The sequence below is a fragment of the Cygnus atratus genome, chromosome 11 (genome assembly GCF_013377495.2).
Source record: "Cygnus atratus isolate AKBS03 ecotype Queensland, Australia chromosome 11, CAtr_DNAZoo_HiC_assembly, whole genome shotgun sequence".
NCBI lineage: Eukaryota > Metazoa > Chordata > Aves > Anseriformes > Anatidae > Cygnus > Cygnus atratus.
Genome location: NC_066372.1, coordinates 12,386,259 through 12,413,212, shown reverse-complemented (window position 1 = coordinate 12,413,212; position 26,954 = coordinate 12,386,259). Strand labels below are relative to the sequence as shown.

Below are 26,954 nucleotides of genomic sequence, written 5' to 3'. Positions count from 1 at the left end.
TGAATTTGCTCTGCTTTCAGAGATCCCCCCTCTGAGGAATCTGACCAAACAGGTCTGCTTTTCTCTCAAATACACTGGCTTCAGATATGTGCAATTACTGTCATGTCAGCAGTGTGAACTGTGATTTATGCTTGCCTGAGATCAAAATTAGATCCAGCCCACTTATAAGGAGAAAAGAAAAATTTAACAGTGAAACACAAGGGGTCAACTCCGCTCTCAAAAAGCATGGGTCTCACAAATCTCCATTTATTAGTAAGAAACATAAACACCATGCGTTTAGAGTGCTATCTGGAAGATTCACCAGTTTTTCTGATTTGCTGTCATTTTACCACCACTACATCAATTGTTATCTTAGCCTCAGATGTCAAGTCTTTCTGAGCCTCTTGGCTAGTTTCATGAAAGAGATAATGAATTCTTACTTATTGCTTGTGCAATTTTAGCAAATACATTGTCATTCCAATCTGTAATGTAGCTACCTTCTGGAACTGACACAGGGCTCTCATGATTACTGAGTTTTGATGTTTACAAAAAATTAGGGCTTAGATAGTAAACAGATACTAGCTACATATTTCTGCATAGCAATAGAGTAATCATCTCTCAAATAATTCTCTCCATTTCTAGAGTGCTTTAAGCGCTCTGAATCATGCAAAAACATGAGGCTCAGCAACAGGAGAGGTGATACCGGGAGCAGAGGAGATTACAGAGGGTATCTTTAGGGTGGGTTGGTCCCACAACTACAGGAAGTTCACTGACTCCAGGGAAATAGCTGTTGGCAATCAGCAAGACAGGATATCTGCAATTCTACTGCTACGTGAATGCCACTGCTCTGATCACAGTAGAGAGAAAGGGTGGGTATTTTAATTTCTTCGCAGGTCTGGAAGATTCCTCTAAATGATTTTACCAGGGCTGAGACAGTGTTACTAGAGGGTCCTGGAGATGCTCAGACCAACCATAGGGAGCTGCACTACAGCAGGCAGTGAACTCCTTCCTCCACAGAACCAAGCTAGTGGCTGCCAGATGCACTCAGATGGCAATAAAGAGGTGCAGGAAAACTGCGTCCCCTCAGACCAGGCTGTGAGCAAGGGGTCTGGGTCTCAGCGGGCCAGGCACAGAGATCGCTAGCGTGGCTCTGACCCTAATGCCTGACACAGAGCTCACCTCAAAGTCAGGCAGCAGCTGGGAGGCAGCAGGCTCTGGTAATTCCCATCAAACACTTTCCAATCTTCTTTCTACAGGCTGAGCAAGGACTTGTTTTACCTTCTGGAGGATGCGGTTGGAAATGACAAAGAACACTAAGAAGCTGCAATGACATATGAAGCATTATGGACTAACACAAGTTCCAGGAAAGTCAACAGGACAAAACTCTGATATACGGAAACCCTAAATTTGGTTACATTTTTTCATATGAAAAGAGGTTAGATATTTTTTCCCCTCTACAAATTAAGTAAAGGATATTCACTGTGCTGCTGTTGATTTAGGGGGAACAGATGAAATCTGCATGGATCACAGTCTGAAGACATAGTTGTGTTATCACTGTAATTAAGAGCTGTACTATAAAGGAACTGATAACAGACATACAGCATGAACTACTGTCAGCTGAAAACTGGCCTCTGAGATTTGGGGTTCAGAATCGTAACCTTTTACTTCTGGAAGGAAAAGAGAACAAACATCAATTTGGTGCTTTCACATCTTTTTGCTCTCTATTTAGAAAAGTAACAGCCAGCATCTTAAAAAAAAAAAACAAAAAACTAATTTTACCAGCGCTTAGCCTTGAATATATGCCAGCAGTAGCTGATACTTTAAAAGAGGGAAAACTTTTAAAAAGGCAATAATGCATGAAGTGAAATGCATACAAAGAAAGAGGATCTTAAACAATACTAAAAATAAATGTGGCTTTAAAAGATCCCTTAAAAACAGCTGTTGACGTTAGAGATTTAATTAAAATGTAATTAGTTATACATTCTCCTTTGAAATGAACAAGCATATTACAGCTTTCATCTACAATGAATTCTTTTACATTCATACCTTGCTTTTGCCTGTAAAAAAAAGGCAAGATTTTACAGGAAACGTTATAAAGATAGGATAGTTCTACCTAAAATTTTACAATCAAAGAAAACATAAAATGATTTTTTTACATACCGATACAAAACCATATTCATTGTGCATGCGCTGTTCGTGAGATACTTCATAAGTGTTCCTAAATGCACAAAATAGAAGAAAAGATAGACATAAATGCATGAGGGATGGTACTTGCAATTAGTACTTTAACGTCTGGAGAAGGATTCTGAAATAGGTCACTAAAGACTAAATCGATCTGACTCCTTAAGTGTCATTTACCTGAAAGAGAAATGCACCTTATGCTACTCACCTTGCATGGATTTGTACAGGCAACATGCAACCAAGGGCTTTCCCTGGGGCTAATATTTTATGGAAGCACCATTGACCTGGTTTTCTATGGAAACTACACGGATGTTTTCAATTCCACCGTGGAACAGTAGCCTCGGTCATAGCCGTCAAACTCCACATTAGACATTCATGCAGCATTAGGCATCCTGTAGCTGCCAAGGGCCACACAATGAGACATTGTCTGACCCAAAAGTCATATAATTAGGCTTATGGGAACAACACCAGTGGATAGTGCATTAAGCATATCCTAATTTTGGATAGGCCATTCTTCGCCTGTCTGACTACCAGTTAGCTGGGGAAGAAGTGAAGCCTGCTATTAGCAACAGACAACTTCACTGCAAAGCCACAGTGGTGATGAAAGGGCCGTTTGACTTGAAAAATCACCACTGGGGAAAGGAAAGGCAGCCGTATAACAGAGACATACTTGCAGACAAACAGAAGACCCTACTTAAAACTTTTTTTTTTTTTTAATTTATTTTTACAGAGTGGGTGACCCTAAATTCTAGAAACCATCTCTTCAGCTAGAGTTATGTCGTTTTGCTGCTCTGGCTCAGTAATGGTCCAGCATCCATCCAGCCTAATAGCAAAACATTGTTGAGGCAGCAGTCAGCAGGCTGAACACAGAGCTTATGGCTGAGTGAGAAGTGTGAAATTCCTCTCATTAACAGAGCTGCACATTTGTGCATAGACTCTCCCTTTAAAAGGTTGACTTCCTGCACAGCCAAGAAAGAGCTTTCCAAGAACCATGTGACTCCAAAGACTGAGGACAATTTCTGCTGGAGTGGGCTTTTAATTCAAATTACTCATAGAAAGTTACATTTTTGTGGCCTGAAAACATCTTAAACTGCGTCAAACATAAAGTAGTTTCATAATTGCATGTGATTGATTTATTTATTTTTTTTTAAGAAATGACATAAGGAGGAAGAAATAAGAATGTTTGTGAAGCTTAAAACCTCCCTCTTGCACTTGTGCAACAATTGCAAATAATTCCAAAACAATATCTTGTGACTTACATTTTCAACAACAAAAAGTATTGTGTCATTTAGGAATGTGATTGGTCTCTGGAAAGCAACACATGCAGCAACTGCATTCACCTTATTGCCTGCTGTACATTCAACATTATGAAAACGTAGGTATAAATTCCATATTATTTAATTAAAACAAAGCTCATACACATTCCACTGTTTCCAGCTATCCTTACCATTTTAAAACACATGGTCTAAGACCTGCACAGCTGTAACCGTATCATTATGCAAACAGAAACATAGACATGAGTGGTAGGAATAGATCTTACTATCCATACAAATTACGAACAATTTCACAACATCAACTCCCTTGCAATTCTTTATGAAGGAAGAAATCATTCCTCTCTTTCTCCTTCATGCAAGAAAAGCTCTATTCAGTAATATCCACTCACATCCATAGGTATACTATATCAGTTCTATATGTTTCTCTATAATGCTAACATTTTCACCTCTATTATGAAAGAGCATCAGATTTTCAAGGATTAGTGATGCTATTCCAATGGAGGCAAGAAAATTGCTATCCAAAGTTGCCTTTCCATAACCACAGCAAAGCCTATCAGGCCTACATGTGTAAGACTGTAATCACATATTCCTCCTTCATCCCACCCACCGCACCTGTAAGTGCCATGGAAAGAAGAGAGATTCTTACACTCAGTGCATAAGATTGTTCCTTTAACATGTAAAAACAGAAATGAGAGAGAGAGAGAGAGAGTGAACCACAGATTTCAAATATAATCCAGTTCTGTGTTTGTTTGCTCTAGACCAATATGATTACCACATGCTGGCTACTGTGAGCTGATTAATTAGGAAGTATCAGTAACAATATTTTGTACTTACATCAGAATTTCCACCTCAGGATACTTCAATAATGTCAATTAATTAATCTTCACAATGCTGCCTTTAAGTAGGTGTCATTAGTTCATTCACAGATGGAAATACTGAAGCATATAAAAGGTGAAATTAATTAGTCGAGATGATACAATGACTCTGTAGCAGAACTAAAGATCCTGAAAAACACTCCTTTTTTCTAACTCTTAAAGTGGCACAAGTTACTTGCCCATTGCAGCTAAATAGTGGAAACGATTTCCAAATGTGCAACAGAAACTTTTGTGACTCTAGCAAAAACACTATTTATGGGTCATGCTCTTGTTGAAATCTTCTTTTGATTAAAATAGCTTCTACTGTTTAGTACAACCATCAAAATATAAAGAACATCAAAACCAAATAAAACCTGCCACTAGATCTACAATGAACTGGGGCATTGCCACTACTTTCTCAGGTTTAAATTAAGGCTCTTTTGTAGAGGGTAGAAGTGAATAAAACATAAAGACAAAGGACAAAACAAGAGACAGCAGACTATTCAGCCATTCATGACAGTCAAATTTACAAGGCAATTGCCATTCATACTAATGTAAAGTGGGCCAACCAATTCTGCCTGATATGAAAGGCAGAAGAGCCCTTATACATGAAAGGAAAAAGCACTTTACTGTATTTTACATCCGTCACAAGTGGAAAAACAGTAATGAGGAATATCAAAAATCTCTTTTTTTCTCTCCATTTAAAACTAACAAGGCCACTTCTCAGTGCAATCTTACAAAAGTCTATAAATGTCTGGAGACAGCTAATCAATCACACTTGTACTGCTACAGGTATAAGTTGCATTTAGTATGAATGTATTTGACTGATTTTTTCACTAATAATCAACATATTAGCGGAAGGCTATAACTAGTTATAAAAGAAATAACAATAACCTTCCTAGCAAACAACAACAACAAAAAATAAAAATAAAACAACAAACCCACATTAGGGAGAAATATTATCTGTGCACCTTTGATAACATTCTATATGTAAAGAAGCCTTATTGGCCAGAGTTCAGTTCATGGGGAGATCAAATTCTGATCAAATGGAAGTTCTGCTGGTGGTTTCATGGAGGCGAAAACTCAGAAGGATGAAGTCCAGAATGGACAGAGACAGTTTCAGATGCCATGACCCCACCTGATACTCTGTAAGGCCACAAATTCAATGTGATACAAGAGCAGCTATTTGTCACAGCTACACACATCTTAAAAGATCAGGGCTACATTGTACTCACAACATTTTACATGCATCTGTGTTTATATCTATGACACAGAGTTGCACATGCTACACTTGTACAGATAACATTAAAGAACAGTCTGTATACCAAAAGCTTTACTGTTTCTGATACAGCTTCATCACTATATAACACATCATGATACAACCAAATTCACTAAAACTAAGCCAGAATAACCTTTTTACGTTTTAATCAAACTTAGAAATTGGATGCAATGTAATTATTTTACATAGCCAACTGTGAAAGCCTCATTAAAAGCCTTGATATTAAGTAATAAAACTACAATAACACTTCTTCTAGTATTACAGTGAGTTTCTGTTAACACTTATGTACTGAAAAAGGAAAGACTTTCTAATCCATATTTTTCTGGAGGATTTTAAGCTGACTTCAATGTACACAGGTATATATTGAATATACAGTCATATATATGTGTGTACGTATGTTTACACTGAGAAGAAAGTAAGTGATCGCAGTAAGAGTGTCTTCTCACATCTCTCACCATTGGATAGAGTGCTTACTTACCTGCAAGCCCGGCCCCTTTGACATTTGCCAGGTAGGCAATCATAAATAGGTATATCAGAAATTCAAATGCTTATACAGGCTGAAACACCCCTTAGCCACATTGGCATTAAAATAGTCTTTGTTCTTTAATTAAAGCATCTCTACTGGAAAGACAATGAGTACAGGAAACACAAATAAGCAGAGGCAGGGTGAATAATTACTTTTTGCTATTTCGAGATTGATTAAATGCAATACTCACCAGCATCCTCTCCAGTGGCAGAATTCCCACTCACTTCATTGACAGCAAAGCATCATTTTAGTTCCCAGAATGGTAAGACAAGGAAAATGGAGAAGAGGAGAAAAATTTTAAAAGGGTAAGAGGGGGGCTGGGAAAGAGGAGTAAGAAACATCAAACAAAAAGCAATCTAATTAAAATACCTTACTGAACTAGACCGTTACTACTAACTTTAAAGTTTGCTTTTAAGTCTTGTTTTCATTGATTTGCCAAAAAAATATATATCTAAAGAGTAAATTTACATTAAATTGATCATTATAATTTATTTGGCAACAAAATAATATAGTAAAAAGACCTTTCTTCTACTAAATGGCTCCAGCTTTGATGTCTGATTGTTATGCAAATTATGTGGAGTACAAGATATGGACAGAGGAATAATTAAACTTAGGGCTTTGTATATAATAATTCTCCCAACTGTAAACGTATCCCTTTCTGCAAAAACAATGTGTATACGCCCTGAGAACCATACCCTTACATTTGTGCAGACAGGACAACACCAAGTGCACAAGCTTGGCCTGATGGCTGCCAGGAGCACTGGGGCGCAGAGGAGTGCTCACAGCCTGAGTCCTTCCAGGCTTCTGAGGAGCCTCTGGTGAAGACCCCCTCATACCGTGTTCATCACTAAGGCACTAAGACATACTTTTGGAAAACAAAGTGATCTTTGTTCTGGAAGACAAACATTGACCATACACATGTATGTATTTCACAGCACTCAATTAGAAACTGAACTTTGCCCCTTTCTCAGGCTTTGAAATACTCCTGCGCCAAACACAGGCCTGTATTCTCCGGTCGTGTGGGCACCCCTCACACACAGCATATGGCCCCAGACCCTCAGACAAATTCTGTACCAATTTATGGCCCTTGCAATCTGAGGCACTGACCTACAGCATAAATCTGGCCCAGGATGCGCAGCTGAGGGGCAGCACACGTGCACAGCCTACATGTTCCTCCCATACTGGCTCTGCTGAGGGACATTGGTCTCTACCAATGAAAGACAACAGATTTTACACAGTGCTGCATGTAAGCAACAAGAAGAGGAACATAATAGACATGGCATGTGCCAGCACACCAGGGAAATGCCCTCCATCAAATGTACCCTGCCCAAGGCTGATGGTGGAGGAGCTTCAGGTGGGCACTGCTGGCCGTGCCAACACCAGGTGGGAAGGGTCTGGCTCAGCAGCTTCTGCTGCTGGCAGCATTTGAGGACTGGCTCATCAGATGCCAAAGCACAAATAATCCAGACCAGTCCCTCTGTGGGTGAAATAATTGCTGACGAGGAACGAGCACAATCAGTTTTTGTAAGGCACCACAGGAGTCCGAGCAGGTCATCTTCCCTCCTCAAAACGATACACACGAGGAACAGGAGCAGTGCGGCCCAACAGCACCAGGAGGCCAAAAAGAGGGCCGGGGACACGGGCAGAGAGGTCACTGCTTCATTTTTAGCCGCAGTTTGTTGAAGAATATAAGTCCTGCAGGACAAACACAGGTGACGAGGCTGGCAACACTTAACGAAGCAGGGAGCAGCGAAGGCTGGCAAGTGCGCTGAACCAGGCCGCGCCACACCGCTGAGGTTGGGGGCCTTTGTGACTGCCGCACAAGGGCTGCTCATTAGAGGTGCCAGGGCTGCCCTTGGTCTTCTCAGCCACTCTTATTAATACCATCAAGTTGCGCGGCATCGTACATTAAGGAAAAGAAAAAGGAGAATTTAATTTTCACTGTTCATCCTATTTACCTTTCGGTGTCACTGGGCCTGGGAGATCAAGCAAAGAGATCAAATTCACTCTTATTTATAGCCATTTTCACAACTTTTCCCAGACACTAGCACAGGATGTTTACGTTAAAACAAGAAATTGATTGACGTGTTTTGAGTCAATTTCTAAACACCCGTCATTAAGAACATACACACTTGGACTTAAACTTCCTGACCCCTTTAAAGTAACCAATTTAGCCAAGGCTTTTCTGATACCCGTGCCACTCCTGCATTTAAGTGCATCACCTTTGCCACTCCCTGGACTCCTTTCCACAGCATTGTTGCTTTTTTTTTTGTTCACCATTCAAAATGACAAGCTTCCTGAGACAAATGCGACACTTCACTGAGGAATTTTTAACTCCGTAACTCAGCCTACACCACAATCACAGTTAAATGAAAGAAGCAAAAATCAAATCAAATCAAACAAAGAGATCCCATCATCCCCTGCCGCATCCTCCCTCCTCCCCTTCCCACCCGACAAGCAGCTCTGGATTCCATAAAAGAGATCAGAGCAGAGCAGCTCTGGCATAAACTGCTAAGTACAAAGTAAAACATATGAAATGTGCTACACAGTTTGGGTTTGTTTTGTTGTTTTTGCTAGCCCGCTGAAAAGTGCACTGGCACGTTCAAAAACAAACATTTAAAATGGTCTGCAGCTACCTTCTGAAATCTGCTCTAACATGCTTTATCCAGCAAGTTCACTTAAACACATTGACTACAATCAGCAACAAAAATACTGCAGTGTTTGCCTGGTGGGTTTGACGACTCATTAGTCAGAAAGCTTCTGTACTTCCTTCTCCCCAATACCAGTGTGGGCATCATCAAAAGCAAACAAACTTTACACAGCAATACATTTTTTATTCAAATAAGCTTGTCGACACCAATTATCTGAACCACAACTGCCAAATACCAAGAAGCAATTTCAAGAACTCAGGGAAGACACAAAAGCCCTTGTTCTGCTCTAGGAAACACTCAGTCTGGGATGCTGGGATGCAAGTCTGAAACCCTGTGGAAGGACAGAGCAAGGACCGGCAGGGTTCAGCCCTCTACCAGCACATTACAACAAAGGACCCTCCCCTCTTCTCTGCTTTCAGATCACAAATCTAAGAAAGCTGCAGGCTTTTTTTTTTCTTACATATACTCTATTTGCTAAAAGTACCAATGCATATGAAGCAGACTATTTTTCATGAATAAAAATTCTTAAGGAAGAGTAATTTTACATATGGAATTACTCCAGAGGTATGCCACATATATAAAAAAATATAATATTTAAATTCCTTAAAACCATCTTTTATGGTATTATCGCTGGAAGAATTATCCTGGGAGCCTTCACGAGCTGAAGGGTTCCAGCAACATGAACATGACACAGTTCAAACTCTGAACATGCCGGAGTGTTACAAGCGGGGAACAAAAATTCCAAAAGAAACTCTCAGAACATCAAATCAAATCAAATCACCACACGGCATTTTTTTTTCTGTAATATTTTATTTTATTTATATAGAAATACTTAAAAAAACATGAAGTAGCACCATTACTTAAGTTTTACTTTTATTATGTAGAACTTTAAATGTCAGAAAAATAAAACTCTTGATACAATTTCAAATCTTGTCTCAGCAAATATAATATTAGTATTTGACCATGAGGTTAAAGGCCCTTTATCATAAAATAAAATATACTTTGTTTTTAAACTTTGCTCAGTAAAGTACATTTAAGCTCAAGTAACGTCACCTACATATACATAAACAAGTGGTAAACAAATGTATTAAAATAGAAATACTAAAACTATAGTGGTGCAACAGAATTTTTGTAATTTCCACTGAATTCTATTTATACAAATGTTAGAAAGCTTCAACAGTTCCTTTTGACATATGTTTATACATTTCCATTTTTGTAATAATATAGAATAAAATATGCTTTATATCACTGAATAGAAAATATGCTGGGTGAAGCAGATTTAAAAGATTTTTTTCTGAACCTATAAAATCTCCATCCCAACAGAATACTGTTCAAAGCATTACACATTTTATGGTTTGTAATTCCGTTCACAATTGTGTGATATTAAAATAATACAGTGTTCTTTGCCATAAGGCCATACTAAAATAAAAAAGATTTAACCCAGCTACAAAAAGTTCACTGAACTTAAATTAAAATACTTGTAAACATCTTTGCAATATGAAATATAATTTTTCAAGTCAAAAAAGAATAAAATACTTCAATCTGTATTAATGCAATTTATCTTTAAAACCTTTAAACGTTTTAATATATATAAGAGATATGTTACAGTTTGTTTTTTTTCTTTTTTTTTTTTTTTAACTTTGATAAAGCTGCAGTATCATGGTTTTCACAGGAACTTCTTGCCCTTTCAAGAACATTCAGAAAAGTATCCACCCATAGATTTAATTATTTCGTAATAAGCATCCTAGGAACTACCAGCACATTTTACTAACAGTCCACACACCATTGTCATCATCATAAGCATCTCCTACTTTCAATTTTTTTTGTTTTTGTTTCTGTTTTTTCTTATATTTTTTAAAAAAAGGGGGGGGGTTGGAAGCTTCGTATTAAAGTACAGTGTAAAAACTAGCCTAGCACTAGAATGGAGTCGCCCGTTATTATTTATAGCATGCACGCGCGGTCGCCACCAGCACCCCCACCACCAGCACCCCAACCACCAGCACCCCTACACCACCAGCACCCCCACACCACCAGCACCCCCACACCACCAGCACCCCCAGCACCCCTTGGCCCAGTCACGCTCAGGAGAAGATGCGGATGGCCTGGGTGACAGCGCTGTGACACACGGGGCACTGCGGCTCCGTCTTCTCGCAGATGCGGTTGGCACACTCCATGCAGAAGAGGTTGTGGCCACAGGGCACCAGCGCCGCGATCACCTCGCTCTCGAAACACACCGAGCAGTCGCGGCTGCCCTTCCGCCGCACGCCAGATGACGAGCACGACGAGCTGGACGATGAGCTGGATGACGACGAGGAGGAGGCCGACGAGTCGGAGGGCAGCCCCGGCAGGTGGGAGCCCAGCCCATTGGCATACAACGGGTACGAGGCAGCCAGCAGCCGCCCACCCGGGTCACTGCGCACCCTCCGTGCCAGTGGGTGCTCGGGCCCGGCCACCGCAGCCGCTGCCACAGGGCCATGCAGGGGCGGGGAGAGCCGTGCCGGGGGCGGAGCAGCGCCGCCGCCCCGCCTCGGGCCGCTCACCAGCAGCGCCAGGTTGGCATTGGTGGGCGTCGCGCCCGGGAAGGCGGTGGCGGCTGCGGGCGAGGGCGCCGGTGAGGGCGGCGCGGCCGCAGGGCCACGCTCGAACTGCGGCCAGATGAGGGTGGCCCCCGGCGGTGGGGCGGGGGCCAGGTCGAAGCCAGGCGGTGAGTCGAAGGGCAGCTCAGAGCAGCAGTCTGGGGAGGAGAGCACGTCCCCGCCGCCCCCGCCGTACACGTAGCCGTTGGCGCTGCCGCCGCTACTGTTGTTGTTGTTGTTGCCATTGTGGGTAAAGCTCAGCGCGGGGCTCGGGGGGCTGTAGTCGGCCAAGCGGGCGCCGCTGCCCCCCGCCGTGCCGCCGCCGAAGTAGGAGTCGGTGGAGGCGCTGCCCAGCGAGCTGGAGCTGTCGTTGCGGTAGTTGCAGAAGGGCTTGCGGCCCGGCGTGGGCGTGATGCTGGGCGGTGTGGGCTTGCTCCAGAGGCTGCCCGTGCCATTCAGCTCGAAGCCCACGTCCGTGCCGTTGGCGTGGAAGTCGTTCTCGTCCGTCAGCTCGATGATGCCGCCGGTGCGCATGGCAATGTGCGCCTCAATCTCCTCCCGAGCCCGGTCCACGTTCTCGGGCATGCCCGTCACCTCAAAGACTGGCTCCTTGTCCCGGCTGGGGGTCACGATGTAGGTGTGCGTCTGCTGCTGGATGCGTTTGATTGTGGCCCCCTTGGGCCCCACGACCAAGCCCACCACGCGATAAGGCACCCGCACCTGGATGGTGGTTTGGCCGGGCAAGTTCGGGGGGCCGGGAACTGTGCCGTTCAGGGCCGTGTTCTTGTTCCGCGAGGCTCGGATCATGGAGAAGTGCTCGGCCGCCGAGATGATCTCCCTGCGGGCCATGGCCACATCTTCCTTTCTGCCCGTCACAACAAAGAGCGGCTCCTCCCCGCGAACCGGGGTCTTGATGTAGGTGTTGGTCTTTGCCCGCAGAGCTTTGATTTTACAACCTGGGAACAAGATGCGGGAGATGGCAGGCAAAGGGGAGGGGAAGGAAGGGGGGGAGAGAACCGGTTACAACCCATTAGTTGGGTGCAGCTGGGGAGGGGGGGTTAAAATACACACCCACCCAAAACACATTGCCCCCTACCCCAGGTGATGGCTGGCAGCTCGTCCAGGAGTCCCAGTCAGGGCACTGAGGGATGCCAACCCCAGCCCTGGCACACGCCCAAAGGCATTGCAAGTGGCCAGCACCGCATCTGCCATGCAACTGCCCCAAAACTACCAACGTGCAGCTCAGAGGAACGGCAACAACGGAGGAAAAGCAGAGTGCAGGAAAACTGCACGCCGGAAAAATGAAATAAAATAAAAATAAAATGCGAGCTGCCCCAACAAATCACCGCACGCGCCAGTCCGCATTCCTGCTAAGCACTTTCCTTTCGGAAAAAAAAAATGAAATAAAATCGGTTCTGAGGAAGGTGAGGAGCAGCGGCTGCACTGAATGAGCCACATTCCCCTATGCGGATGCTTTATCCCAATCCCATTGTTCCACTTCCCCACTCCATTCCTCGTCCTTAAAAACACCCCACGATTTCCAACTTCGGGGGGAAGGAAAAAAAAAAAAGAGCTCCGAGGCTCGCGATTTCCCCCCTTTTCCTCTTGCAAATCTAACTTTTGCATCCAGAGGAACAGCGAGATTTTTTAAAAAATAATCATTCTCCTGCTTTGTCCGTGTGCCGGCAGCTCACAGCGCCTCTGGGAAGCGCTGCCCGGCGCTGCCCGGCAGCCCCACGGCCGCACTTTCTTTGTCTGGGGGAGCCGGCGCCGCGCCCCGCGGTACCCACCTTGTCTGCCCACTATCTCGGCGACGTGCTCCGAGCTGGGCACCGGCACGCACTCGGTCATGTTCACGCTCTTTTTCCGAGGCTCGCTGTCGTAAATGGAGCCCGTCTCGTCGTTGTCCAGCCCCAGCAGGGAGAGCTGATCCAGGGCGATCTGCAGGGCTCTTTGGTCATCCAGCGTCTCTCCCCCGCCGCCGCCGCCGCCGCCGCCGCCGCCGCCGCTCCCGTTCCTCTCCATGTCTGCAAAGAGCGAGCTGGGCATGGTCCCTGCGTGCGCTGCACCCTCCTCCTGCACCCGGCTCAGTAGTAAGAGATCAGACACAAAGGAAAACCCGAGGCAGATGGCCAGCAGCAGAGAAGGAAGGGAGGTGGGCGACTGCTGGAGACCGGGGAGCTGTTGCCTTTTGCTTGTATATTTTGTATCTTTCCTTTTTTTGTTGTTGTTGTTTTGTTGTTTTTTTGTTGGTGGTGGTAGTGGTGGCGGCGGTGGGGTTTTTTGTTTTGTTTTGTTTTTCCTCCTCTCAGTGCAATCCGGTTTATAAGATGGTTTCAGGACCCCCCCCCCACACGACTCCCCCCTCGAGGCTTTTTCTTTTTTTTTTTTTTCCTTTTTTTTTTTTTCTTTCCCCCCCCTCGGCCGGGGGTGGGGGGGTGGGGTGGGGGTGGGCAGCGGAGAGCGAGAGGAGCTCCGATGGCTTCCCCCCCTTGAGTTCCTCGCCGGCCACAATGCCAAGCGATGGCAGCGTTTCTTTAAGGAGCCCCTCCCAGGCTCCACTCCACTCACTCAGCGTTTTTTCCTCCTCTCCCCTCCTCTGTCTGAGGCACCGCTGCAGCCAGACGGCTCTGGAGAGGCGGGCGGAGGCAGGCGGGGAGGGAGGAGGGAGGCAGGAGGGAGGCTGGAGGCTGGGAGGCAGCCGGGGAGGGGCGGGGGGAGGCAGGGAGGGGAGGGCTGGGGCGCGCCGCCACCGCCGCGCGCTCCCATTGGCCGGCCCCGCCCCCGGCCCCGCCCCCCGGCCGCGCGCCGCTCTTTGTTGCCGCGCGCTGAACAATGCCGGGCCGCCGCGCCCCCCCTTCCCCTCCCCGCCCCTCCCCGAGCGTGCGCGCCCCCGGGCCCCGCGCGGAGCCCGGCCGGGGTTTTTCGTTGTTTCTTTTTTTTTTTTTTCCTATTATTATTTTTATTTTTTTTCAAAAAATATATTTTTTTTTGTATTTTTTTTTTAATTTTTTCCACCCGAGGGGGGTGTGCCGGGGGCTCCGCGCTTCGCGTTCCCGTCCCGGAGCGGGCAGCGGGCTGCCCCGTGCCACCGGGCGGCGGCCGCCAGCCCCCGGCCGGCAGAGCGGCCCGGGGGCACCGCCACCACCGTCCCCGTCCCCGCCCGCCCCCGCCGCCGGGCGCCTGCGCGCCCCTCCCCCGCGCCATGCGCACTGCGCCGCCCTCAGCGCGGCCCGCGGCCTCGGACCCGCGGCCCGCCCCCCCCCAGCCTGCGTGAGGGGCTCGCCGCCTGCTGCCCCCTTCATTTCGGCCCCTGCTCACCCACACCGTCGCCTTCTGTGCCCCCACACCCAATAATTGGCCTTTTCTGCAAGTGTCCCGTCCCCAAATCCACCCTGCCACTCGCTGAGAGAGTCCTCGCTGTTGTCACCAAAGTGTCACCACCACATTGTATTTCTCCATCTTTCCCCCACATATCCATGAGCACCCCTACTTAAAATTCTGTCATTCTGTGATAGAATCCAAGAATCACTAAGGGTGGAAAAGACTTCCAAGATCATGTGGCCCAAGTGTCCCCCCCTTTACATGGACCGTGCCAACTTGTCATGTGCAGAAGTCTTCAGAGAAGGCAGCCACCACCTAATTGCCTGGCAGTCTCACGTTCGGTGGGGACAGCCCTTTACAAGCACACAGGGATGTGTTTAGCCAGCTGCCTGTACAAACGAGTGTAACGAGTTACAGGTAATTGTTTACACGCCGTGTTTATGGCAAATGACTGCCACTTCCTCAGGATGTTTGCATGTTTTATAGCAAAGCTCCTGTGGCTTGTTTGCTAGCACAGGCATATACACCAGCGATGTGCTTTCCTACGTGCTAAGGCTGTCCCCTCAACTGTGGAAATTCTGTAGTTTCATATTTAAAAGATGGCATAATTTACAAATTTACACTTTAGTTCCAGCAGTGACAGTTTCTAGGGGGAAAAAAGAGAGATTATTTATAAGTGGTCAAGGATCCTGAAGGCCTTTTACTGTTTTGAGCATTTAAAAAAAAAAAAAAGGCAGATGGACACAACCTTTGACAGTAATAATGTTCTTTATTAAATACATTTCAAAAAGAAGTCTGCTTCTCTGGAGTCCTTTTAATTCAGGGAATCCAAAATCTGCAAGAAAATAACTGTTCACATTTCCCAGATAGGGGCAGGACAAGACAGAAATGAGGGGACTGTACCTGTGAGGCAGACACATCATTATAGAAGATTACTGTTGTTGACATACAGCAGTGACTGGCAGAAATACTAAAATACAAAAAGAGTGGTTGGGTGTGACACAAAGATAGTGGTTGGGTGTGCTTGGATTTTACCTGTTCCTTGTGTGTGTGGTTTTTTTTTTTTTTGCTTTGTTTTTTCTCCCCCACTTCCCATCATATCTAAAACTATCAGAGTTTCTGCCCAAGATCACTGTGCTGAACATCCATGTACTGACTACAAGTAAAAGGAAAACAAGTTATCTTCAGGCTCATGTTCCTCTACAGGGAAAATTTTATTCTCCAAGCAAGATCTGTACTGATCTAGCTTTATTTTTTGATGTTAAGCTGGAAGCTCTAATTAAAAATGTTTAAAATTAATTTCAGCCCTTTCTATAGAATAAGATTCCCAGAAGGGGAGAAGATGATGCATTTCTGGGAGACTAAGTGTGCACTGGTGTTTTAAGTCTCCTATGAATCCTGTGGAATAGTCCAGCATCTTGAGGGCTGTTGCTTTTTTTTTTTTCTTTTAAATATTTTTGAAAACTTTTAAGAGCAAACTACAGGAGATAACAACCACCATTGAAAAGTTATACCGACATACCTTAAAACATGTACACACCAACTGCACACACCACTGGGAATACAGAATCTATGCAATAGCATGCTCACATGGCAACAAGTAATGCACGCAAGATGCATATGCATGTACTTATTCCACAGAAGTATTTCTTCAGAATAACTTGATCAGATGTAAATTAAAGGGTTATCTATCTGTAACTCCTTTCATCCCATACAACCTTGAAAATTATGCAGAATTATAGTAAGCTCCATCTCTGGGGAAGAGACCAACCATCTACCAATTTACAGCAGCTTAACAAAAGCAGGAAGGGAGGATATATTACAGGCAAATACAAGACTTATTGCAGGAGGACTGTAATTCTCAGTCCTTTTAGTTTCTCTCTCTTATCATTTCCCATTTGTGGCAGAGGTAATAAAACTTCCTTCCTCCAACCTTTATTTAATTAAAGTGTAAGGTCTTTGGGGCAGTGAGCTTACTGTGTGTGTACATACAGCTCTGAGCATGAAGAGGTCACAAATTAATCCGAGGCCTTTAAATGCTACTCCAAATACAAAGCATTAACAATAATAAGAATAGGATATCATTTTCATTTAGAATAGATAGGACCTCTGTTTTCAATGTATCATCACAAATAATAAATCACACATCTCAGGGAATGACTAAATTAAGGGGCAAGGAAAAAGGTATTTCATACCAGACTCGCGATTCCACTCCATCTCACGTGCCTGCACTCAAGGACACTACTGCCTACTGTGACTGCATTTACTGTAAAGTTCTTCTTTGCCATAATCTTACAAAATAACGTCCCAAATCCCACAGGACAGATTATCAATCAGATTATGAGTATATATATTTTAAGATAGTGCATATGATTACTGTCATAACATACCCAAATTAACCTCTTGCACGTGCAGTAAGCAGCAATTAGCAATCTGCAGACAAATGACAAGTTCCTTCATAATATATCACAACACAAAAGCCAGATTTCCTATTGAATCCCATATTAACCTACATTCAGTGGCCGTGAAATCTCAGAGCGCCGTGTCGGAATTTATCATCTATCAGTGATGTTAGCTCCGCCTCTTGATGGTTCGAGACAAGATGTTTACAAACAATTCATCCAGATTCTGAAAGGCAGCTGAAAATGTTTATTATTTTCATGCCACTCATTCCAAGCATTTTGGGTGATTTTTGATGAAGGGTGGGGAGAGCTCTCTCAAAACAGCGTAGGTGTGTTAATAGACTACAAGAAATAAAATGGAGATAGGTTAGTGAGAGGCTTTGTGATGCCTCTCTGAGATGGAAGCAGGCTCAGGGGTAACGAAGATGCAGAAGTGCCTTTTTCCCTTGTGATATGGACTGTCACGTCAAGAAATACAAACAGGGAGGTGCTACTGATGCTTCCCCATGTGTACTTCCATACCTGTAATTCTACACCTCTCCCTGTTACAAAATTCATTTGCAAAATATGTTTTTGAAAACACAGATCTTCTGGGACACCTTGTGAAAAGCAATTTTGCCCCAGTCCAGAATGAATCTCAGACCTTTAACAGTCACAATCAGGCTCCAAAAAATATTGATACTGTAATATAAACTTATGTCAGCTGCTAATGACTTTACTAAAATGCTTGTTTCTAGTACATTAAAATGTAAAAGATTTTTGCAGTAGTCATCATAGGCTTTATTTTCTTCATACACGTTTGCTGTTAGTTTGACATCAGTGATTAGAGCGTGCATGTTTGTAGGGGATGAACTGCCTTATAAGAATGCAGTTTTATTTGACATGACTGATGGAAGGCAATTCAAAATGCATAAAGATGCCTTTATAATAAATCAGAAGTAACCAGCCGGATCACTTGTTCACTTTAAAACCCTCCACCTGGAGTCTAAGTGGCGTCTTTCATTCACTGCTCCATTCTGCCTCTCACTTAAGAACAAAGGTTATCGCACACTATATCTGAGCTAAATGGCGTTCAACAGTCGAGCCGACCAGAGTTCAAATCTGAAAACTCGTTCTGCCTTTCCTTTGCTCTCCCATCGCATATTCAGAGGCCAGCCTTCCCGGCTGCTCCGCATGCAGGCCTCCCAGGGGAGTTCTCCTGCACATGCGGCTGCGGGATTGGAGCTCTTTGTTACCAGGGCCCTTGGGCCAGTGTTCAGCCTGCAACGCGGCGCTGGCATCTAAAGTCTATAAAGCACCTATCTCGCTTGTGGTCACTGTCTATTAAACAGCAGCTAGATTTAATAATAATAATAAAAAAAGATTTTATGTTTAGACTAAGCTGGATAAGCCACAGATTTGTGAGATAGGTCACAACTGAGTTTTATTCATCAGTTTTAGTCTCTGAAATAGTACATTATAATTACATTTTAATTTACTTTAATCTCTGAAATAGTTAATTATAATTATGGTCATAAAACATGTATAACCTTTGCTTCCTCTACCTCTCCAATCTTAGTGCTGTTATAAGAAAGATAAAACAATTGTCCTTTAATGCTAATTGTTCATGAACTCCTTTGTAAGAGACTATTTATATAAAATGCCTAGGCAAACTCTAGGCACAAATGCAATATTCATAATAAACGAATGAGTATTATATCCCTGACCATAATTCCAGTGCTGTCCAATAAAAGAGTATCTAATTCTTGTCACAGAATTGCCTTGTAGGTTGAAGTTCAGCATATAAATACACATGGGAAAAGATTAGATTTTAATTGATAAGTATTAATCATCATTCATTTCTGTCTCTGCAGGAAGCACAATGTTAAAACATCTAGTTAATATACTGTATAATGGATAACCTTGAGGCAGAAGCTCTTGCATCTGTCTCTATCCAAGAAAAATGTCAACATCAGCCTTTGTTGCAGCAAGATACCCTGACATCTGAATGGAGTTGCTTCTGCTGGAAAATTGACTGTCTCTAGTGCAATCCTTCCTAACCCGCGTTTGGTGCCTAAACTAGAGATGAGCCCAAAATAATTTTTTTATCTGCATACACCTGTACTTAGAAATGTTTGAAATATTGTCCAAGTCAGAATGCTGTGTTTGTGGCGCATCGCTGCTCTAAACAAACAGATTTCTCATTTGATGGTCTCACTGCAGCCACAAAGCATTAGCACTCACAAGAGCATCATTGAAGATACTCAGGCTGTTCATTGAGAACAAAGCCATTAATGATTAATACTATGGTAGGAGAGAATGTAGCAGTATTTCTTGGCAGCTGAAATGTGGCAATGCCTCTCCTACATGGAAAAGACTCACAAATACCTCTAGCTCTTTTGCATCAGATGGTTCTTATTTGCTCTGTGGGAAGAAGAATCAAACAAATTCCCCAGATTAAAGGAAAGTGAAGGGGATTTGCACATCTAAAACCAGACATATACAATACATCTCTCTCTGACTGACCCAGCAGATGCAGAGATGTGTTTATGTATCACAGACTTTACTGTCCCAGCAGATGCTGCAAAGTTGTCCCTGACACAGACGCTTACTGTCCCCACAGATCTGTATTTTGGGAGGGAATTTTCGTACCACAGACACTACTGTCCCTACAGAACCACATCTGCTGTCAGAGTTATTGTTTCACATATTCTTCTGCCTCCAGCAGCTGTGAGAGACTGCCAGGACGACAGGCATTTCTGTCACAGCAAATCTCCATCTACAGGGCATTTTAAACTGCAGCTTACGCTACTGCTCTTACTGAGCCCTTAGTATGGACCATGTCGATGGGGGGGGAACAACATAAGCAAATGCAAATAAATGTCTGCTGGACATCTAGATCGTCATTAACTCTGCCTAAATATAGCACTCACAAGTGCTGTGTTTGGGAATATGTGAGAAGGAGAAAAAGAATTACTCGTGTCCCTCTCCCACCCCGCCTTTAACAAGTATTCATTCTGAGAAACCCTCAAAGGAAAAAGTGTCTGGTGCCATTCTCATATAATAAATCCAACAAAGCCCAAGTCATTCATGACCACCAAGTCAACAACCTTAACGCCCAGCTGCAGGGTCTAAGAGTGCATGCCAGGTCATTTTCAGCTCTTTTGAACAGATGCATCCAGTTTTGCTGAGGGTAGGCTTCAGGACAAATTTCAGTTTTTCCTGTGTTCTGGCATCAGAAGATTTGATACACAGCTCAGGAGGCACAAGAGCAGAAATAAAGAGGACAGGGTTGTTTTTAATCCCTCTAATTTGGCCCCCCATCTTTTGAAACTCACAGATTTGGGGCTCAGCAGGAGCAGTGAACGGGGAGTTCTGCTCGTGTGAAGCTGCACTGGCACTGCAGCTCTGGCAGGGATGTTAAAGGGACTGCTGTCTGCTCGCCTTTAGCAGACCTCCTGAGAACTGCTGCCACCTCTACAAAACAAAGAGAGAGCTCCAGCCAGTGAAGCCATGGCCCACAGGCCGCAGCGCTGGTTCTTGGCCTGCCCGGGGCTCTCTTCACTCAGGCAGTGCTCAGGGAAAGGGGAGGCAACTGGAGCTGCTCCCTAGGGGCTGCCGTGCACCCCAGTCCCCACCTTTGGGGCACCCAGGCCCCACCTTTGTGGTGGAAAAGCTTGGGACTGGGCTACGACATGGCTATGGCTAAGACTTCCCCTCAGGAGTGAACTCGGCCTAAGGCCCATACCAGAGCATGTACTTACATATAGTTAATATGCATGGTATGTGAGCCTGGACTTGAGAGCAGCCTTGGACCTTTGTTTGCCTGACTGCGTAGATATATCCTTTATGATTTGGTAGGGGAGAGAGAGAAAACCTCCCCTGGTAATTCTGCAGTAATGTAAACCCTACATGAAGAAACATCATCTAACTTTGGAATTCCCCTGTGGGTAGTCTGGGCATTTATCTTTATCTGAAGCATCAAGAGCTGTCCATTGGCAAAGGCAGGACACACAAATTCCCAGAGTAATAATCTGATACAGCACAGCAAAACCTACATCCTTGGAGCAGATTGTGGGAAAGCATCAAGATTTTGGTTAGGCTGCCAAAGCAAACAAGATGTTTCAAGCCCCATCATCTGCTCTCCAGTTCACACCCTTCCAGTGCTATCTTTCTCAGATGCCATGCCACACTGGTTAGTGGCAATGGTGTTGTCATGTGTGATTCATTCCATTTTACTGGAAATTAGAAAACCACATGCTGCACTGAAGAACTGCTTATTTATGTAGCCATATCATCCCAGAGAGCACTCATCCTGCCATTATTTGTACACAAATTCTCTCATCTAGAATTTTGGAAATACTGCTCTCTACCAGAGTTCATTCAGAGGGCAGATTAATCAATAACACATTGCTCTTTCCAGTGCCCATTGAGTCCTTAATAGTTTCCAGTGCCACCCTGAAAAGCAAATGGCATTTTAGAAGAGATTATCTTTGTCATTACAGGATGTGTGGGAAGCAAAACCGAACAGATAGCAGTAGGACTGGAGTTGTGCTAGCAGGAGTCTGTCATGTATTTATTTGAGCTCTGGGCAGGTGAATTTCACCCACAAGGAAAAAAATAGACTACTTTTGTCTGATTTTTTATGGAGTGTCTTTATAAAGCCTTGACAAGTATTTCCTGAACAGATCACAATGCTACATTTACCACAGTGATTAATGCTCAGTATGAGTGATGAACTGGCATATACAGGACAACAAAGCAAATGCTAAGAGTTGTCAACAGTGCATTCTTTCTTTGGAATAACTACTACTGGATAAAAACATCCATAGATTCAAATAATATTTTCTGGTGACAACAGCTCAAGCTGCCTAAACTCTGCTTTGAGTTCCAAAGCACAGGTCTGGCATTGTGCGTGTTTCAAAGGACTTCATTTCCTAGATGAGTTTTTCTAGCCTTCATAAAGTTAGTTAAAGTTAATGTTACTAAAGCAGCCACACTAGGATCAAAAGTTAGGTTTGACTGTGTGTTGACAGGCAAAGTCTGACCTCTACAAATTCCTAAACTAAGAGATTGCATTACTGTCTACAGATACAGATAAATCCAGTCTTATCTTTAGATGAAGAAACTATTAGAAGATTCAGGCACCACACATTTATGAAGAAAGAAAAAGAAATGTGAAACATTCTTTTTCTAAAGGTTAGCATAGCTTAAAAGCATTCCTGAAAATATTTATTGTCATAACAGACTAGACCTACTGAAATGTTCTAGTCTAGGTTTTGGTCTTTGACATCCTCAGGAATCCTGTTGACTTCAGCTGGATCACATGGCTGTTGTGGAAAGCAGAATTTAGCAAGGCAGAGGAAAAGACACAAAAAAGCAGTTCAAGACCATTTGGAAAAAGTAAGAAGTTTTCTTTCAGTGTTACTGAGTATCTTTTAGGACCCAAATTAGAGTTCTGTTATATTTTAAAGCATTGCTTTCAAGCTTGCTGGAAGTGTCAGACAATTTGAATAGATCTCCATTTTAATTTCCAATCTAGCGATATGGAACAGCTGCCATAACTTTGTGCAACGTGGCAAATTCAACATCCTCGTTCCTCAAATGACAATCACTGAGAAGGGACTCTGAAAAAGGCGTATTATGCTTCCACTTTTACTGCCTTTTAGTAACTCTCAATCAAAACTATACTTTGGATAACGAACCCAAACCCTCAGTTGTACTTTTAACTTGCACTGTCTCCAACAGGAAGCGAAGGTGTTTGGTGAAAGCTGATGAGATTGATCTCAAGAGGGTGAACAGAATCCAGAAGAGCACTTTGGGGTTCTGATGAAAAGCATTAGTGTTACCCCCACTCTGAGATTATGTAGACAAGGACAAAGACAGTTCAGCCATATTTAAGAAAATTATAGGGAGCAAAGGGAGTGTGCATGAAATGAAGCACATTTATGAGCGCAACCCCATTTTATATCTAGTTTGAGAAGGAATTTATTTATTTATTTATTTATTTATTTAGAGTTCTGTAATGATGATGAGTTGGTCCTGTTACAGGAATAACGTCCTATCTAGCTCACACTTTGTATTCATTCACAGATTATATATTGTGTGCACTTAGATAAAAGTGCCTCCCACTCTTCTCCTCAATTCTGAATAGACAGCTCAGAGGAGTGTTGAGACCTAGCACCACCCAACACGATGTTACCAGTGCACTAAGAACACCACCCAGCAGAGGTACGGTTGCTCCAGGATGGACTATTTGTTTCTATACAAACAAAGCATGAAAGCCTCCAGCATCACTGATTTCATTTGCTTAGTTAATATCTCTGTTCTCATTTCTATAACCCTTCTCTCCTACTGAGTTCACGGTTTCTTTCCTTCCACGTGCTACCACCAGCTTCCATCCCTGAGATTCTTCCCGCCGGTAGTCTACATTTCTCAAGAAACTCAGTCTCCTAGCATGAAACCCACTCTCACTAATCTATTTTCTGTTATCAGTATACTGACAGGCACGTTTATATATTGGTGAGGACACATATCAGTGTAGCACCGATATCTCTTACTGGAGTTTACCTCTAACAGTTACCATTTGAAACACAGAAAGCTGAACAGAAATACTAAGGTCAGTGTTCTCTGAATGGACTCCGGCTTTGGATGTCTAACTTGATACCATTTCCAGTCAATAAGAGTAATTTCTTGGCAAAATCAGATTCCATCCACAGCACAGTCAATTTAGGTCCCAAGGGAAGAGGTTAAGAACAATAGATAGATAGTACAGGAAGGCAAACAGGGAAGGTTAACTACGCCTCACCTCTGTCCCAGAGCGGTTAGATGGGGCTGCATGGGGGGACGCAGGCCACAAGCTCACAGGATCACCCCCAGCACCTATTTATATCACATTACATTTTATTTCTTTAACGGGAGACACAAGTATTGGTTTCTGACAGAAAGCACAGCCCTTCTGGGCAACGATAATTCTGCTTTTGGGTAGGCCCCAGTACTCCTCCCTTACTTTCACTGCCATTCCTGCCATTGTAGCTTGTGGGCCCCGGTGCCACAAGCCCATTAACTTCACCTGGCAGTGGGTGGTTCTCCCTCAGACTGAGCACATGCCAACAAGAACCTAATCAAGAAATTATAAATTGCACAGCTATTCACACCGAAAGCTCTGCAGAAGCAGCCCTCCCCCACTTCCTTCTCTGCAAGCTCGCTCCAACAGCAGGCAGACATAAGTGAAAGGAAAAACAATGAGAAAGGAAACTTGGGAGGGACAGGTTACAAGCAGAAGGAAGAAGCAAAAGGTCTGACTCTGCAGACCATAGTCATGACGAAAAACATTTGCACAAATAGCCTGATAGCATTCAGTGGGAGTGCCGGGCTGAGTAAAAGTGCTGCAAGTGCAAGCAACAATTACAGAGGCAGGAAATAAGTAGGAAAAGAAAGAAAAAGGAAGCCCCACGTGAATCAGACACCTGCACAGAGGAGAGCGGTCTCTCACACCCCAGGAAAAACAAATGAACCAAAACGCTAACCGCCTTTGAGTTACTGCAGAAATATTTATAGAGCCTTTCCCGACCTCTGCCTCGCTTCCTGGCAGGCAACACCACAGAAAGAGTCCTTACCACTGGCATCCCCTTCTTCCGCCAAAAAAAAACCCAGTCCCTTCCCAAAAACACAGCGAAGGCAGCAAGAGGCCAGCTGGCTGAGGAGTGCTTTGGTCGTTACCTGAGGAAGGATGAACGCCCAGCTTGGAACATGCTCGTAGGAGCCTCAGTAACTGCTCTCGCAGGAGGACGGGCATCTCTTCCTGCGTGATGAGCTGGGGAAACACCATTAATTCGGTACAGATTACTGTCAGCAAGGAGCCACCAGCCCCCCCCCGGTCTCTCCCAGCTGCTTGCTTTTTTGCTGTCTTTGCAAAGCACAATGAAGCACCGCAAAGAAGTGGATGCCCAGTAAAACTGTGCCGCTCCTCTTCCAGTGAGCTCTTTCAGGAATTATCAGAACAGCTTCTGTGAAGAGAAATTCTAAACTCCTAAATCATTAAAATAATGTATTTATTTATCAAAAGCTCACCTCCTAAAATGAAACACTAGGGAGCAATGCAGTCATTCCAATGAATGCACATGTTTGAATTCTCAGGGCTTATACTAATTGGCACTTTTCAAAATGTTTCCAGTCAGGTCTGTCCATAAACTTGAAAAAAAATCAAAATACACCTCTCTGAGATACACTGGTGTTTGTGAAACAGAACTATTAAATCAGTGAGATCAGGGACTGAATTCAAAGCAATGATGTTTTAAGATCATACATTATAGATGACAGGATCTTTCTAAATCACCTGAAACATGAAACACTTGCAGTTCTAGCTTACACAGTTATCTGAAAAACACACACTACCACCTACTGGCAATTATTCATATATGTTATTTACATACTGATAAATGGTAACAACGTGCACATTTGGATTGTATGAGCTTTGCTAGGACAAAGACCAGGCTTCATACCTACATTTATTAGGCTTGCATTTGAAGACAAACGTATTTCTGTGCATGTAGTTCCACAACGTGTGACCAGCTTTTATTTTCTTCCTTTCAACAGGAACTGAAGCAATAATAGCTGTTTATTTAAATATTTCTCATTTAATGGTGTTGCTTTTGCCAGTGAATCCCTTTAACATGAGGCTGGTTTTGTTGCTCAACAAGAGGAGGCTGGTAACATGGTACCACCAGGTTTCAGACCTTGCAATTTATACTCACCATTCAGTAAACCAGGCATAAATTACAATGGTGGTGTGGGACGAGGGAGGAGAAATTGGTTAAGTGCTGGTCCTAGGTACAGCCTCTCTTCTGCGTCAGCCACACAAAGTCTCTGAAATAGAGGGCCATGGCTGGACAGAGGAGCTAACACCAGGCAGCAGTCACACACAAACACCTTTTCCTTGACTGTTTCACCTAGACAGACGCCTTGCCTTTTGCTGCAACTCTCACCTCCTTGCCCTAAGGTTCACTGTGATGCCATAGAAATATCTTGGAGCTAAAAGGGCTGTGATATATATGCCAGGAAGTAACGATAGTTAAAGGGCCACATACGAATACCGTGGACATCATCTCCGTCAAGGCTGGATGAAATGTTTTTCACCCTGCATGCTCTCTCTGGAGTCTTTTGCCTGCTGGCAAAAATCTGATTGCTGATGAAATGCTGGTGGGGATGAGTAGTAGTTTTGGACTACATAGGACTTACCACCAGTCAAAATACAAGTCTGATGCTGGGACTATGTTAACATGACCTGCAGCACAACTGTCTGAGTCCTCACCTGTGAAAAGAAATGCGTCAGGAAAGCTGAGGCTGACACTACTGAGTCACTCGGGGACCCGTGGTGCACCCAAACTCTGTCCTGGTGCTGCAGTACAGCTGTTGCCTTTTCTTCCATGACATCGCCTTCCAGAGACGACCTTGGTGCATGGGTGATAACATCAGAAAGATTGGCTAGCCCTGACAGGTTATGGAAGGCTAAAGATTGGTATTGTTAAGAATCAGCCCTGCAGTTCTACAGGGAGCACCTGCCCAACATAGCACCAAGTTAAACTGAAGACATCGGCTATTCAACAATCAGACCAGCAGCAGTAGAAGCTGATTGCCAGGCACTGCACCCCTGCAGAACAACAACCTCTTCAGTGCTTTATAAATAAAACATTCTATTCAACAATGTCATTTTAAATAAATAAATTTAAAAAAAAAACAACTTTGATGTATTTATAATTAATCAAATTTATAGTTCCATTATATATTTTTTTATGTAGTAGATTTTCAAAATATATATTTTTTCCTGTTACTCATATATTAATTAAACACAAGGTTTCCTGCTGGCAAGTACCAGACTAGCTCAAGACAGATCTTCAGATATGCTATGCTAATGCCTGACACACAGG

The 26,954-nt window shown here is 43.7% G+C and overlaps 1 protein-coding gene across 2 annotated transcripts; it reads right to left on the bottom strand.

Moving 5' to 3' along the window:
* Positions 1-9,380: 9,380 nt before the first annotated feature.
* On the bottom strand, positions 9,381-26,006 carry MEX3B (mex-3 RNA binding family member B). 2 transcript variants are annotated; one of them, XM_050712911.1, is made up of 4 exons: positions 25,782-26,006; positions 24,748-24,841; positions 13,111-13,347; positions 9,381-12,276 (listed from the first exon to the last, which is right to left on the bottom strand). In XM_050712911.1, exons 1-4 carry the CDS (start codon positions 25,782-25,784, stop codon positions 10,826-10,828), a joined length of 1,785 nt encoding a protein of 594 aa, XP_050568868.1. In that variant the 5' UTR covers positions 25,785-26,006; the 3' UTR covers positions 9,381-10,825. The 2 variants fall into 2 exon arrangements, with proteins under 2 accessions (XP_050568868.1, XP_035410460.1); XM_035554567.2 differs by lacking the exons at positions 24,748-24,841; positions 25,782-26,006 and having other exon boundaries at positions 9,382-12,276; positions 13,111-13,952.
* Positions 26,007-26,954: the final 948 nt, after the last annotated feature.